The sequence below is a fragment of the Phasianus colchicus genome, chromosome 5 (genome assembly GCF_987193195.1).
Source record: "Phasianus colchicus chromosome 5, bPhaCol1.hap1.1, whole genome shotgun sequence".
NCBI lineage: Eukaryota > Metazoa > Chordata > Aves > Galliformes > Phasianidae > Phasianus > Phasianus colchicus.
Window position 1 is genome coordinate 31,308,883 of NC_143440.1, and position 17,164 is coordinate 31,326,046.

General features: G+C 36.0%; 1 protein-coding gene across 16 annotated transcripts in view; it reads right to left on the reverse strand.

The window, feature by feature from the left end:
* RYR3 (ryanodine receptor 3) overlaps positions 1-17,164 on the reverse strand; it is a 202,157-nt gene that overhangs the window by 72,584 nt on the left and 112,409 nt on the right. For 12 of the 16 annotated variants that reach the window (XM_090141242.1, XM_090141244.1, XM_090141232.1 and 9 more), the window contains 10 exons: positions 12,027-12,159; positions 10,969-11,072; positions 7,935-8,070; positions 7,442-7,622; positions 6,313-6,418; positions 5,457-5,577; positions 3,015-3,184; positions 2,053-2,273; positions 1,466-1,556; positions 1,029-1,169 (listed from right to left, as the gene is read on the reverse strand). In XM_090141242.1, the coding sequence (XP_089997368.1) occupies positions 1,029-1,169; positions 1,466-1,556; positions 2,053-2,273; positions 3,015-3,184; positions 5,457-5,577; positions 6,313-6,418; positions 7,442-7,622; positions 7,935-8,070; positions 10,969-11,072; positions 12,027-12,159 (1,404 nt within the window). The remainder of the gene's footprint in view (positions 1-1,028; positions 1,170-1,465; positions 1,557-2,052; positions 2,274-3,014; positions 3,185-5,456; positions 5,578-6,312; positions 6,419-7,441; positions 7,623-7,934; positions 8,071-10,968; positions 11,073-12,026; positions 12,160-17,164) is intronic. The other 4 variants (XM_090141245.1, XM_090141240.1, XM_090141235.1 and 1 more) reach the window with 1 other exon arrangement.

Genomic DNA, 17,164 nt, shown 5'->3' on the forward strand with positions numbered 1-17,164 from the left:
TTAAATTTTAATGATGAGTTTGTTTAAGAAAATGTTAAGTACCATTGAAGATATTTGCTGATATACATCACAGCAAGTAGAATGCTTAAAACTTTGAAGTTTTAAACTCCTCTAGTGTAGTTGCAACATTTTGTGCTTAAAGCACAAATAGAAAAGGTGTGATCACATAATGAATCACTTCTAGTAACACAATTGAAAGCCATGAAAATACCAAGCCTGTAACTACAAAATAGAACAACAGAGAACACTGTAGCTTAGCAGCTTTACACAGTGCTCACACTGGATTAACACTCATTTACAGAAAGATGCAGATATTACTGTACTGGGCCCATCAGTACTGGCAAAAACACGTGGTCTTCATTTATTTGTAAAATTCTAAGACAAATTAAAAACAATTAATTGTGATCTCAGGCTGCAGTGACACTCTTTGCACTTGTGACAGCAGTAAGACAGACATAAATGTCATTAAAATCAGATAACAATAAAAACTTCAAAAGATAACATCTTGGAACAGTAATATAGGAATATATTAATTTCTAGGATGATAGTTTGTAGATTTTACTCTAGACTATGACCAGCAAACTGCCAAAATAAAAGTGTCTGTCTGAAAACAAATAACATAGATGCATTAACATTGGTGCATACACCAATAATATGACTCACATTTACATGCATTTCTTAAAATTAATACTATTTTATGTCAGTACAAAGTATTATAAAAAGTTTAGGAGGACAGACCAGAGCAGAGTTGAGTAATTAACATGCTAGTGCAGCAAGCAATCATCAGTGGAAAGTTATATTCATATCAAAACAAAAATCTTACATTACATTAGTTTAGAGAAAATTCTTCAAGATTCAGCACTTGATTTTCTATTAGAATGTTACTTCATTGATAGCACTCATTGCCATATCTCCCATATTACATGAAATAATTGTAGAGATAGGCATTTTCTGTAGTTGGCACTGCAAATTACTATTGGAATTCTTTTATAGTCATCCCATTCCGGAATGTGAATTATAGTCATTACCTTATGAGACAGGGAATCAAATATTCCCCAAAAAAGTTTTTCAGTTAAATGTAATTCATCTTCTGCTGCAATTCCATAGCTTCCCATTCCTGAAGGTAGACAATAATATTTCCAACACTGTTCATAGTGATTTGTCAGAAGCTAGAAATTCGAGGAAAAAATGTGCATGATTAATTGGTCTTTAGTGATATGTCATACAGACTCATGAAGTCTGAATGCCTAGTACCTGTTTAAATATTTACATATGTAATATTATTTACACCCACACCTATAATTTATTTCTCTACTTCAAATAACTCATAGAAACAGCATTTTTTTGCTTCATTTTTATTTTTTAGAGAGCAGTGCACCCTGTATGTGAAAGCATAAAGACTAAAGGTAAATTACTGTGAAGTAAGTTTTATGCTGAATGCATTTACAGAAAGTATACTATTTACCTTGAGTGGCATTTTACAGTATTCATTGAGTAAGGGCACATCAAAAACTAGCCTTCTCAATAGCTGCTGGAGCATAGAGGGACGTAAGTGGCTATAATAAAAAAAAAAAAAAAAAAAAAAAGGAAGATCTGCTTAGTAAAATTTCATTGGGTCCAGTAAAAATGAAATATAAATTGAAATCATTTTGCATATTAGAATTCAAACCAGTTTTAAAAGTACTTTGAAAAACTTGATTTGCACACATACATAATACCTTAGGAGAATATAATCAAAATAATGAGAAAGGAAACACTAAACTGGTTAAATTGAAGCTTAAAGAATCTCACCATGCCTCACCTATATGTAGAAGGGTAAATCACAAAGCCAATTTTTGCATTCCCTTTATGTGATTAGATGACAGGTATGATTGTGCCATAAGACAGCAGAGGAAAGGGTGCTGGAGTCATACAGCTTGGTCACTTATTTCATGCATGAATAAAACACTCATCTTTCTACTTTATATGCAGTATATATACATAATATATGAAAATAAAATGCATATTCTTATTTTCAAACAAAAGAACGAATTTGTACACAGGTATACATACTGGCAGATAGCAAGCAGGCATTCTTCAATAGTGTCTCGTTGTGCTTTTGTAAGGGAACGTCCTTTGGATAACCTATATATTGTGTGAAGCATGGAGTCAACAAGAGAAGCATGATGTTCTGTTCCAGAAAAGAGGGGAGCACATCTTTTGAGTAATGGAAACACAGCTGAGCAAATATATCTGTTTAGTGCAAGAGCTGCTTCTGTGGTACTTAGAGAAACCTGTACGAAGTAGAAATTGATATCTCATGGAATAAAGGTTACTAAATAAAAATTTATAAAACATAACAGAGGCATTTTCCTGAAATCTGCTTAGTGCCTGGATGCTAGCATAGTATTCCCAGTATATGCATGATGATGACAGTCATTTTATGAACTTGAGAAAATCCAAGTCATCCACTTCTCTCATTAAAACAGTTCTCTCTGAACCAATCAAGAAAAGAAAAGAAAAGAAGAGGAGAGAGAAAAGAGAAAAAAAAAAGAAACAAGAGAAAGGAAAAGAGAAAAGAAGCAGCTTGTTCCTTAAAATTGGTTAGGGAAAAAAAATCACCAAGTATTATGTAGCATTTTTCATCTCAATTTCTTTATATTTATAGATATGTATATCTAATTCATACAGAAGTATGAATTTTCAGTGTAATATGGAAGAACACATGAACTGAAAGTAATCGTTAGACATTTTACATAACATTCTAAATACTTATGGCATAATTAATGCAAGCCTTCATTAACGCCTTTAGTCATTACAAGTTCTGTATACACTTTCAGTGGTAGTGAATGCTTATGATCAAAACTCAAGCACTGCAAATGAATGAAAAGGTAACTGAACTGTTTTTCTTTGGGTTTATAGAGGGCATATACTTGCCCTTTAAAAAAACCATTTTTACTCAACGTTTTATTTGTTAAATTAATTGAGTCACTTTATCCAGCCACTGTACTCAATCTCCAAAGCAAAATACTTACTGTATCCAGAGAGGCAGAAGCTCTTAAATCTGGTAAAAATCCAACTTCAAGTAGGTGAAGGAGGAAGCTTTGGTCCTTAATGCCATACACACGGTCCAAAAAAAGTACCATTGGTGCCTTATGATCAGGACAGAAAGTCGCAGACATATCTGGCTCATTTACAGTGCCATCTACACAAATATACATAATTGCTTTTTTAATAGCAGATAACTGACTAAAAAAAGAAACACCAAGATAGTGAAAGACACTATCATCAAATTTCATATCTAAAATCAAATGCTTAGAGTCATATTCTTGCTTAGTTTTCTTCTGTGCTGAAAAAGAAGGTATTTATTTCAATTTTAAAAATAAAATCTATTACAAGTCATTAATCTTTTTATCTCAAATAAAAGCTTAAGAATGAATAATTATTCCATTTGTTTCATTACTATTATATACAATGTTTGTCAGGTAAAACTAAAGCAAAATACTACTGCAAATATTAAGAATATATAGTAAATGTGAAGTTTTTTAAGCTTAAGAATTTTAATTTTTGCACCATGTTAAGTAGACTAGAAAAAATATGCTTTTATAAAGGAAAATAACAGCAACAGAAGTTATTATATATTTATATAACATAAACTTCTTTGACTATAATGAGTAATAGACAATTATTGTGAAACAGAAAGTACAATAGAAGAAAGGGAAAGAGGATAAAGTTATTTTGCCCTAGAAGAAAATGATAGACTGGTAGTTCATAGCCTATGGAACATGCATAAATTAACAGTAAAGATGACAATCAGATACCATAAAAATGTCTTCTTTTGCTGAATATAAGTTTTTTAGATATTTGCAGTTTATAAAGTTATCTTGAATGTTAGTTTTTGAAAAGAAAATCCACTCTGAATAACCACATGACTGCTTCTAGAAAAGAATCAGTAGTCACATAACAAGAAAGAGTATCTCTCTTTTTGTCCTGTAATCTCTGAATTGTTGCATTTTTAAGTTTCAGAGGGTCCATGGAGTTTCCTTTAGCAGGGAGTATCAAGACTGTTAGTTTCAATGATAAAAACTCAACTTCAACTAGGTAGGCATCCAGACACATACAGGGAGCTACAAAGTTTACTGCAGAAAGTGAGAAGTCTGTGCTCCAGGGTTAAGGTTTTGTATGCATGCACAAAATAGGTAAACTTAAGATGTGTGAAAGGATTCCATGGTAACTTGCCTTTATGTTATGGGTGGACCCTATGGAAAAAGAGATTTTGAGTCTCAAAGCAAAGGAGAGATAGCAGCATTATTTAGCTAGATTGGGAGAATTAGCTAGAAAGGGAGAACATTTTAAGACAAGATGAACATGTATGAAGGTAGGTGTGCACCTGAATCAAAAACAAATCAGGCTTCGGACCTTGAACATTAGAGGTCAGAGTGGAATGTTACATCCAGAAACTGGGAAAAAGACAGTAAATGTGGAGGAGCACTTTGTCTGGATCAGAACAATCCCAAATGCAGCTGGTTTTCATTTCCTCAGGGACGAAATAAACAGTATAGTTTCCTTTGGCAATATACAGAATAGGCAGAAAACTAACTAACAAATAAATGTGATATACACATGCAACATTTTAATCAATCAAACAGGAATATACACTGAGTCATCAGTGACCTGCAGAATAAAGTAAACAAAGAGCCTAAAAGCCTGCATACAATAGTAATAAAACTGAGTGACTAGAAAAAGTAGAGACAGCTGAGTTTCATGCAGACAACTCTAAGCTATTACTTATGCAGAAAAAAAAACATGCCTATATGATCCTGATCTTGGAACTGAAAACACAAGCCTGAAAAGAGATCCTGAAGACATCACTGAAATTCTACGAAACCATCAGCTCACTAGCAGAAAACAAGCCATCAAGATACTAGATACCAATAGTAGAAGTCTAGGGTGTTCATTAAAATTAATAGAATACAAGGGTTTTTTGTTTTGTTTTGTTTTTTGTAAAGATGCTTAAAATGTATTTTTATGTAGCAAAATAGCAAAATTCTGGAACTTATGGCTATAGGAGTTTGTGATGATAAAAGAATTCAATAAATTCTTGCTTACCAAATCCAGAAATAGATATTAATTGGCACCCTTTAATTTCTCTAAACAAATGACTGGATGCTGTGGAAGTATGGAGACACTTTTTCAAACTCATGCGTTCTTCCTAAAGGGACAGCATCTCTATAATGACTGCTATACAGCACTAGGGCAGTGTTCCAGTATATTATTTCATAGGTTTTTACACACACTGTTCCACAGGACCAAGAATCAGTTATATGGGAGCAGGTCTAATTGATGCATATCCAATTAAATCCTAAAGAAAACTTATACTCAATTCTAGTAAGATTGTTCTATTTCACATTAGAAGGCTTATGTGACAACAGCGTTTTATAAAAATTGTATTAGTCTAGTAAAAAGATTGAAATTACCTTTGTTAACTGTTGACAGCTTTAGTGGTATACTTATAATCCCAACCAAATCTTCAGTTGGCACTAGAGATCGAAGGATTGATCTGATTCGAATAGCTTCACCTTTTCCACTTTGAATAAGCTGTTAGAGAGAAGGCTTATCAGTTAAGAAATTTAGTACTGAATAAAATTGGAATTTCTTTCTCAAAATACTGATATTAATGCAATTTTTTTTTGGAAACATTATACTACTTAGAAAAAATGCAAAGAAATTCAATTTATTGCACCACTATAAAGGAGTTGCAGATTTTAAGTTTATCTTTCACCTGAGATCTTTTTCATCTTTCCTAATCTTGATATCATCAATAATGTAATATAAATTCCTAAGAAAGCAAAAAGCCTATGTGGCTAAGCCTCCTAAGGACCCATCAGATAAAGTGATGAGTTACATTTTCTAAAAGACTCCTGTTACTTACAGAAATATTCTTCCAATATATGCAGATAACGTAGATACAATATTTCAACAGTGCACAATAAATAAACTTTTTATGGCTTTTTAGAGTACAGTAAAAGGCGAGATTCAGAAATTTCCTTGGCTGTGTAAATGTGCAATGCTATTTGTTCGTTTGTACTTTACTCCCATAGTCATAAAATTTCCCGAATCTTAAAAAAAATAACAGAGCACAAGAAATCAAAAGTCACTGAATTTTTGTAAACAGCTTGTAGGGAAGACATCTGTATAGGCAGAATAAAAAATGCAGTAAAGTCCACCTCCTGAAGGCAGAAAGCTTTCGAATAGGGAACAGCTTACTTAGACATATATAGTTCTGTTCAGATATCTCCCACATTTTCTGAGCAAGTGACAGAATGAACTTACATGCATTTCTGGTGCACAGCGTCCAAGTAAATCTATGAGAGCAGAGTAAAATGACATGATTGCATTGCCCATGTGTACGATCTCCTCCTCCTCCTCCTCTTCATCACTAAAAGGTAATCAGCAATACCACTGAGTAATTATGCTAATCTAAGTTTATGGCTCCTCTCTGAAGCGAGATCCATGATTCAGAGAGTATAAATCAGATATACACATTTCCTCTGGCAGATTAAAGCTTTTTTGGTATCCCTAGAGCTAGGATGCAATTCAATAGTATAGTAATAACTGACTTATACCAGGCCGTTCTCTTCTTTCACATTACTGTTGCCTTTGTGTCATTCCACAGTAGCCTTCCCATTTAATTTCTCCTTCAGACTTTGCTTCTGTAACTAGCATTCCACTTTATCTAGATCATACCTAATGAATTTGATATGACAATTGCTTGTGGTGTGAATCTTTAATGTTCCGTGTTTGTATAATGCAGAATCACAGAATGGCCTGAGTTGGAAGGGACCTCAAGGATCATGAATCTCCAACCCTCCTGCCACGTGCAGGGCCACCAACCTCCATCCACACTTGATACTAGACCAGACTGCCCAGGGCCCCATCCAATCCGACCTTGAACACCTCCAGGGACGGGGCATCAACAACCTCTCTGAGCAGCCTGTTCCAGTACCTCACCACTCTCTCTGTAAAGAACTTCCCCCTGACATCCAAACCAAATCTTCCCTCCTTCAACTCAAAACCACTTCCCCTTGTCTGCTGTTATCTACCCTTTCAAAGACTTGACTCTTCTCCTGTTCATAGGTACTGAAAGGCTGCAATTAGGTGACCCCGCAGCCTTCTCTTCTCTAGCCTGAACAAGCCCAGCTCCCTCAGCCTCTTCATAGGGGAGGTGCTCCAGTCCCTTGATCATCTTTGTGGCCATCCTCTGGACCATCTCCATCAGCTCCCTGTCTTTCTCGTACTTGGGGCTCCAGACCTCGACACAGTACTCCAAATGGAGCCTCAGAAGGGCAGAGTAGAAAGGGACAATGCTTTACTTAATAGGGTCAATTATCCACATATTTCTAGCATGATTAAACCAGCTACTACATCATCATTTTCCAAACTAGCATTTACATTTACACACCCTTCTCTCTTATATCCTTGTGAGGGAAGGTCACGAGTAGGATTCTCTGAGATCCTTATAGCTTCTTGCATAGCTGCCAGCAGACCATTTCCTCCTTCTCCTCTAAGCTCTGGTCCAAAGCACTCTGGTCGTCGAATAAGAAGCTTTACAACAACACTTGCATTTTCTTCAACGCTTTCACCTGAAGACGAAAAAGAAATCTTAGCACTATACATACTTTCTTATGAAAGGTATCTTTTAGTTTGAAGAGAACTGCATTTTTTCTAAATTATATATTTATAATATGTATAATATATATTATATATTATTTTATATATATACACCATATAATTATATATATTATACATACATACATTTTTCTATTTTCGATAGAAAAAAAAAAGTTTGTAACAACAATGATATGCATTAACCTCTGTCTGTTAGTATATTTTTATGGATGGAAAAGTAATTAAAAAAAAAACCTTTAAATAGATTCTTAAGAGATTTTACTTACTGTTAACAAAAACTGCAAATCTTAGGAATGACAGGTAACGTTCACCCTCTATTGGATTCCACCCAATGTCTGGATATCCTTTAGCTAGCAATACTGGACAACTCTGCAGGCCACAACCTGCCAGGTAAGTAACAACCTACAGTACAGAAACAGTCATTTACTCATGCATGCAGAAGTTAATTTCTAAAATTACTGTCAATGCATTATTTTGTATTTGAATAATAGGGCTTTAATGTATTAGCTGTTTCATTTGATAAACAACCACTAGAGCTCAATATTGTGTCAGTCTTAGTTTCTAGTCCTTGCTTTCAAGGATGGCAAAAGCAAGAAGTCAAACATTTCATTTCTGAAACTACTATAACTTAATACAAGAATACGAAAAAAAATTAATTTGGAATGTGTAAAGTAGAACAAAATGTTCAGATTTTTTTTTTTCCACAATACATTACAGAAAAACAGTTAAAGTACTACATAACAACTACAAAATCAGATCGATAGCTATGTATGACTAACTTGTTACAATAGCAAAGTAAATGTTGCATCAGAAGCTTACTTAGTATACTAACACCAGTTCTAATAGATACACATATATTTTTTTTCAGAACATTGATAAATATCTTTAAAAGTTCTCTGTGTGTGGAGAACCATAACATTTTGTTAATATGTAAATTCCCAATGCAGCATTTCTTTCCAAGGAGAACATCTTTAAACAAGACACATCTTTGAAAAACAAGAAATGTGGTAAACTGAATTTCTGAAACATGAATAAAATGTTTTCTCAATCATTTAAAAGGAAACTTGGAGGTAACAGCATAGATGTGATTTTAATTTTATTTAAAATACATAAAGGATAACATATGAACATGGTTTTTGTTCTCAAGTAGATTTTGGAATTGGTAATTCAGTGACTTGCCCAACAGTACTATCCATGAAAATACAACCATCACTGGTGATGTTCTGACAGTCACTAATGGTGTAACTCAGGATCAAAATTGTTTAACATCTTTATTAATGATACAAGAGTGCATCCTTGACAAGTCTGCAGATGATACAAAATTGAGAATTGTTCTCAATGCTGCCTATATCTAATTAACACATTCCTGTGCTTTTAAATCCTTTCCATTAATATTCCTGCCATTGTCTTTTCCAAGCTATCCCCATCATACAGCCTTTTATTTACTCTTACCAATTTTTGCCTCTCCCACTGCATATTCTGCTAATTAAATATATCACCACAACCCAGATACCCTCTCTCAATTCTGCCTCCATTGTGGGATTTTGCCATATTCCACAAAGGTTTTCTGGATGCTCTGCTATCATATCAAACACAGTTTTCTGGTTCCTGTTTCCCACTGATGCATTAGCATGTATTCTATTTTGGTATCTTTGTACCCACCATTCTGTTCATCCCTATTCTCCTAAAATTTCTCTTTTCTCCTGAACACTGCCAGAATCTCGAATGCTGGATTTCATTTCCTTCTGCAGCTAAACCTAATATTCTCTACTTTCTTTCTTCATATATCTGCTCTTCTGTTCTCTGAGATATTATCTCCATCCCTTTCAATCTCTGTGATTTATTTAGGCTATGAACTCAGTTCATTTCTTTACCTTCTCCTCTTCTTACTTCACCTGAATTTGTTCCTCCCCTCAAACTATGTTTCTTGACATGCATTTCTCCTTTTTCATGCCTTTATTCTTGTTATCTTTTCTACCTGATAACAACACTGAAAGTTACAGAATACAGGAAAACACCTTCTTGTTCTCTTTTACTGTGATTACAGAATCACAGAATGGCCAGGGTTGGAAGGGACCTCAAGGATTATGAACTCCAACCCCCCTGCCACATGCAGGGCCACCAACCTCCCCATTTAATGCTAGACCAGGCTGCCCAGGGCCCCATCCAATCTGGCCTTGAACACTTCCAGGGACAGGGTAACCACAACCTCTCTGGGCAGCCTGCTCCAGTACCTCACCACTCTCTCAATTTCCCCCTGATGTCCAACCTAAATCTCCCTTCCCTCAGCTTAAAACCATTTCCCCTTGTCCTGCAGTTATCTATCCTTTCAAAAAGTTGATTCCCCTCCCCTCTGTAGGCTCCCTTTAGGTATTGAAAGGCTGCAATGAGGTCACCCCGCAGCCTTCTCTTCTCCATACTGAACAAGCTCCCTCAGCCTGTCTTCATAGGGGAGGTGCTCCAGTCCCCTGATCATCTTTGTAGCCCTCCTCTGGACCCTTTCCAACAGCTCCCTGTCTTTCTTGTACTGGGGGCTCCAGACCTGAACACAGTACTCCAGATGGGGACTCACAAGAGCAGAGTAGAGGGGGACAATCACCTCCCTGTCCCTGCTGGCCACCCCTCTTTTGATGGAGCCCAGGATACCATTTGCCTTCTGAGCCACAAAGGCACACTGCTGGCTCATGTTAAGTTTTTCATCTACCAAGACCCCCAGTTCCTTCTCCACAGGGCTGCTCTCAAGGACTGCTCCTTCCAGTCTGTACGGATGCCTGGGACTTCTCTGGCCCAAGTGCAAAACTCTGCACTTTGCTGTGTTGAACCTCATCAGGTTCACCCAGGCCTACCTTTCTAGCCTCTCAAGGTCCCTCTTAATGGCATCCCTTCCTTCAACTGTGCCAACTGCACCACTCAGCTTGGTGTCATCAGCAAACTTTCTGAGAGTGCACTCAATTCCGTCATCGATGTCATTGATAAAGATGTTTAAGAGCACTGGTCCCAAGACAGACCCCTGGGGGATGCCACTCGTTACCAGCCTCCACCTGGACATAGAGCCATTGATGACCACCCTCTGCCTGTGCCCTTTTCAACCAGTGCACTTAGTGATTCCCACTAAGTGTTAAGCCAAAGCATGAAAAACATTGCTCAATCAATTTTACTTTAAGACAGAACTAGAGCAGAATATCTAGAGCAAGTATTTCTGAAAAGATCATACTCAAATACTACTACTATGATCAAACTTGCCCTTTTCCTTCTGCTACAACTACACTATTGAATAAGTAGGTCAGAGTGATCACTTGCTTTATCAAGATCTGGTTCTTCCAGTGCTAGTGCAAGCTCATTGTTGTCCATTACAGAGGCTGCTGCAACATCTAGTGGTGTCGAACCTCTCATTGAAGGAAATGCTGCAGAAGAACGTTGATATAGATATATTAAAAAAAAATCAGTTTGCAGTAACCACAGTTATGCAGCAGAGGGCAGTAATCACACTGGAATCTAAACATACTAATAGCATGTTGTATGTACAGCTGTTCTTCAACCAAGAACAAGATTAATTTTCAAATAGTGTTACAATAAATGCTGAAATCCTTTCCTGTCTTGACATCCACATCCACAAACATACAGAACTACATTATTTTTAAATGCAGATAAAGAAATCATTATTAACAACATGGCAAACTATAAGCAATTTTATACAAGTTTCTTTAGCCGAATAACATTTCAGATCTGTAACTTTCAGAAGCTGCATAACCTTATCAGTTCAATATTTTTTAATATATAAAAGAGTCACTTTCAAACTGCAGTGTTACCTGTTTTATTTCATTAATTCTTATTCCATTTTTGGTGTTCAATATGGATAAATGTGGTCATAGAGATAATAGCTATGAATAGCCAAACCATTGTAAAAATCACATGCTGACTTGTCTTACTATACCTTACTAATATAACCATCTACATAGCCAAGAGAATTTTCCTTGAGCTAGTACATACACATCAAAAATCAAACACCCAATCAAATATCCATTCCAAAATATAAATATGAAATTCATATTAGTGGAATAAATTTTAGAGGAGAAGGGAAACAATAACAGCAAAAAAAGGAATTTATATTCATTGCCCAGATGAAATAGATCAGCATCAGATATGGTTAATTTCATCTTAGATCTCCAATGACAGTTATACCAAGCGGAACAAATATAGATTTGGTCCTAAATCTTTCTATGTTAAGACTGCTCGGATGAAAGGAAAACAGAGAAGAAGGTAAAAAGAGCAAGGCTTCATCACACACTTCAAGTTGCTATACAAATTACACAGTTATTCCTTATCTTGGTTTTAACTATTATAACTAAATGACATACCCAACCCAACGCTGCTGTTTTCCAGTAAGTAACTGAGATGCTCAAACATGGCTTTTTGGTTTTGACGACTAATTCGACAGAAGTAGCACAGGAATCGACAACAGCTTGCCACCATCTTAGGAAAAGCGATCTGCTGAAGAAGAATGTTGACAAAGCAGTGAAAAATGTTAATTACCAATCTGTTCTAATTTTTCTTCCCACATTCCTAACAAGGAAAGCATAGCAAAGTTACCAAGGTGATAAGCAAATGGCAGTTGCTTTTGTTCTAATTCAAGAAAGGATCTGCATTTCCTTTTAACCTTTGTATTCATTAGGCCTTTCGGTTTAAAATGTTGGAAAATCATTTTGCAGAGAACTATAGAAAACATATAAGAAAAAAAAACTGAGACATATTTTTCTCAACTCTCTCAAAAGCAATCTGCAGACTAGCGAACATGGCTATACAAAAATGGTATTATAGCAACAAGCTCAGTCACCAAAATACTAGATCATAGCAGAATAAAATATTTGAAAATCTTATTTTATCCTCCCATACTCATTGCAGTAAAAATACACGGTCCTTATGAAAAAGATTTGTACAAGTCTTCTACATTGCTCCATGAATATACATTAATATTTTATTTTCAATGTACAATGCTTTTTTGCTGGTTGTTTTAATGTTTTCCTACAAGATCTGTTAAAATTACCAATATATAGCACATAAAGCATCAAGCTCAGTTGCAGATTTGCATCCTAAAAATATTCACAAAATCAGGGAGAAAATTCATGATTCTTTTTTTAATAATCTGACCAGCACCCTTTAGGCAAAAACATTGTTTCTTTCTTTCTTTCTTTCTTTGTCTCTATCATCTAACCATGTAATCTATAATATTATACAGAATATTTTATATTCTCTAATATCCGATAGCTAAACACAATATTGTGTGTTTTCTTCCTATGATGTCTTCTTCACTTCGTGCTTTGCAACTATAAATAACATTATTTATGTTTCTTTATACAATGCACAATATGTACTGCCTCTCTTACAACACAATTCTCATTCTAAGTAAAGCCTTTTTACTTGAGACAACAGGTATCTGGGGAAAAAATGATAACGTAATTAAAAGCTGTATGATATGAGTTATCTATTCAGATAACTTCTGTGGAGTTGATTTGATTAACTGTAGTTTTATTTTTACACACTTGTTTCTGATAGCATATGTCCCATTTGACTATTTCACTCATGAAGGTACTATTATGTACAAGTAGCATTTCTATTTTTAAACACAAGATAGATGAAAAGTAATGAAAATTATTTATTCCCTTATGAAGACATTCAACAATGCTTCCATGTCCGCAATTTACAGGGATACAGAGTGTGTGACAACTTAATTTAGAGAATTACAATTAGCAGAAGGAATGTAAAAAAATATTTTAGAAATTGCTTATTGTTGAAGGTCATCTGATCAAAAACATAGTATAAAAATTTCCTAATATGAAAGAAAAGATTTTGAAGTAATTCTGAGAATCAAGAATAGCATTGCTTGAAACTGAACGAACCAACAACAGAAACGAATGTTATGGTTCCAAAATTCTGAGAACAAAATCACAGTCTTTAAAATAACTATTTTAGGCTTTTATCCACTAAAACTTAATTGTGATGTAAAATGGAAAGTTTGCTTGAGTATTTTCACCAACAAAGTACCTTTCTGGAGGTTTGTAAGTGGGTACTATCTAAAGTAAATACTAAATTATTTCTAAGTTACCTAGAAACCTTCAGCTACACCATATTCCACAGATTTCAGATGTTTCTGACTCATTTATTAATAGCACAGTTGGAAGGAAGCCTGGCATGAGTTTCCTTCTGTTTGGACAGACAAATTTTTACCTTCTGACTGTTCCTCTAGAGAAGCAGTGAACTGTAACACTCTCACTACACATCTCAATACAGCCTCATAATAAAACCATTTAATCCAGGAAACTGGAAACATGGCTTAAAGCATCTGCTGTTGCAACTTCAGAAAATGCCCAATTCCTAAACGAGAGATGACACTGCATAGCAGCTCACTCCTTGTGACTGCCATCTATGAGAAGGGTCATAAAGAGGATCCAGGGAACTACAGGTCTGCCAGCCTAACCTCGGTACCAGGAAAGGCTATGAAGCAGATCATCTTGAGGATGATCACATGACATGTGCAGGACCAAGGAATCAGGCCTAACTGGCATGGGTTCATGAAAGGCAGGTCTTGCTTGACCAACTTGATCTCCTGCTATGATTGAATGCCCCACCTGATGGATGAGGAAAGGTTGTTGACATAGTCTACCTAGACTTCAGCAAAGCCTTTGACACTGTCTCCCACGATACTCTGGAGAAGCTGGTAGCCCATGTATTAGACATACACACTCCTTGCTGGGTAAAGAACTGGCTGGATTGCTGGACCTAGAAAGTGGTGGTAAATAGAATCACATTCAGCTGGTGACTGGTCACAAGTGGTATTCTGCAGGGGTCAGTACTGGGGCCTGTCCTGTTCAGCAACTTTACTGAAGACCAGGATGGGGGCATCGAGTGCACCCTCAGTAGGTCTGCAGATGACACCAAGTTGAGAGCAAGTATCAGTCTGCCTGAGAAGATGGTTGGAAGGCCCTTCAGAAGAATCTGGATAGGCTGGATAGCTGGACTGAGGCCAGCGGGATGAAGTTCAACAAGACCAAGTGCTGGGTCCTGCACTTTGGCCGTAACAACCCCGGGAATGCTATTGGCTTAGGGCAGAGTACTGGAAGAGCATGTAAAGGAAACGGACCTGGGATTATTAGTCAATGCTCAGCTGATGAGACAGCAGTGTGCCAAGGTGGCCAAGAAGACCAATGACATCTTGGCATGTATCAGAAATAGCGATACCAGCAGAAGTGGGGAAGTGATCATCCCTCTGTACAGCAGTGGTGAGGCCGCACCTTGAGTACTGTGTTCAGTTTGGGGCCCCTCACTTACAAGAAAGACATTGAGACCCTTGGGAGTGTTGAGGGAAGGGCAACTAAACTGGTGCTTAACAATCACCAGCTTAGGGAGCTGGGATTGTTCGGTCTGGAGGAGACTCGGGGGTGATCTTATTGCTCTCTACAACTACCTGAAGGGAGATTGTGGTGAGGTGGGAGTCAGCCTCTCCTTTTATTTAACTATCAATAGGACTAGAGGAAATGGCCTCAAGTTGTACCAGGGGAGATTTAGGTTGGACATTAGGAAATACATCACTGAGAGAGTAGTCAAGTGCTGGAACAAGTTTCCTAGGGAAGCGATGGAGTCACTGTCCCTGGTGGTGTTCAAGAAACACTTAGATGTTGTACTGAGGGACATGATTTAGAAGGAAATATGGTAGGTGGATGGCTAGACTGGTTGATCTTAGAGGTCTTTTCCAACCTTGGTGATTTTATGATTCTATAATTTCTTCTCTTGAAATTATAACTTTTGACAGGGATAAATGTCCACAAAGCTAGGAATAGCAAGCAGAAGGGAAAATACAATCTAAGTTATGAGAAACTAAGTCACTAAGTTGTGAGGAACTTGGCTGAGAGCAGGAAGAGCAACATTCTAATGTCTGATGCCTCAAATCTTCTTGAACTGTACATAAGCAAGTCACTGGATTAAAGTAACGAGAATTTCAAATGAATTTATAAAACCAAAACTGACCATACTGTTTCTGGCCTTACTCTTTTTTATTCAAAAGGATACCTTTCCTGGGAGAATAGAAGATCCCCAGCACACACAAACATGTACCTTTTTCAAATTACAGCCTGGTGGTTAGACCCTAAGTGAACAATCTTTTATGTGAGACTTCTGTACAAGCTCAGAAGTCTAGCATTCCTGCAGGAGATCAACTGACAGCAACCGTTTTACAAAGCAGTACTCGCACTTCAAGATTACAGTTCCTATGAAGGATACTTCATATCTGGACCTCAGAAGCAATGCTTCTCCTGCTTAGCTGTTCATTGTATGAAATCTCATTGCAATATCTTTCTGTGCCAATCGTGTGCAAACCCCTCTCATAATAACCTTTTCCCTATTATTTCATACCATAACTGTAGCCCTCAGTCTTCATTAAAATAAATAAATAAATAAATAGAAATTGGTGTTGATTATCTGGAAGTTTCCACACTTTATGAGGAAATGATGTACCTTGAGACTGAAATAGATCAAATTCTTAACACAGTCTATTTCTTAGTCATATTTCTTAGTCATATTTCTTGATAAGATTCCTATTCCTATGAAGATTCCAGATTAATAGGCAATCTTTTTGGATTTCCCACACATTTCATAGAGATAGGTACACAAAATAGGATATTCTGGATGGCTAGAAACATTAAAAGCCATGACCAAGTTACCAACTAATTTTTTTAAGATCTGCATTGCTCACAAAAATATCACAGTAAATTCTGTTACATATTTAAGTAGATTTGCATTATAAAATTCTTTACGACAACATTCTTATTTAGAACTAGAAGACACTGCAGTGTATTTTTGGTGGGTATTTTTTGTCACTTCTGACTTCATGTACAAACACTACAGCAAAAAAAGTTGTGACATCTATAAATTATACTGTTAATCAGACAATAACTAATTGTAGCTTGCCTGGCCTGGCAAAAAAACAAACAAACAAAAAAAAACAAACAAAAAAACCAACAAAAAAACCCCACAAAAAACAGCATTGGGAACAGAGGACAATCCTCTTTTTGGAGGGGAGGCATTAACATTAAGACACCAGGCATAAGCGAGAATAAAAAATATAAACCCACTTCACTTCTAACTTTCCTCAGGTAGCTGGCCTTTAAACAAACATACAGATATTCAAACATTACGTTAAGTACAACTTTGCAAATTATAGATCAGTTCCAAGAAATTGAAATTGAGCGTTCAAAACAAAGTTGGTGCAAGTTAACTAAGTATGCAGTTTACTGTTAACAACACTTTATCTAAGATGAAGACATTTTCCCTGCAGACCTAGGCCTCCCATGTATGCACTTAACCTATATATTTAATTCAAATATTTCAGTATCTTTTAAAGTACTATTAAATAAAATACCTATAACTTTTTACTTTAAAAAATAATATTAATAATAATTCCTAGAACACTGGTGATGTATTTTAAGAACTTCTCAATTTCTTA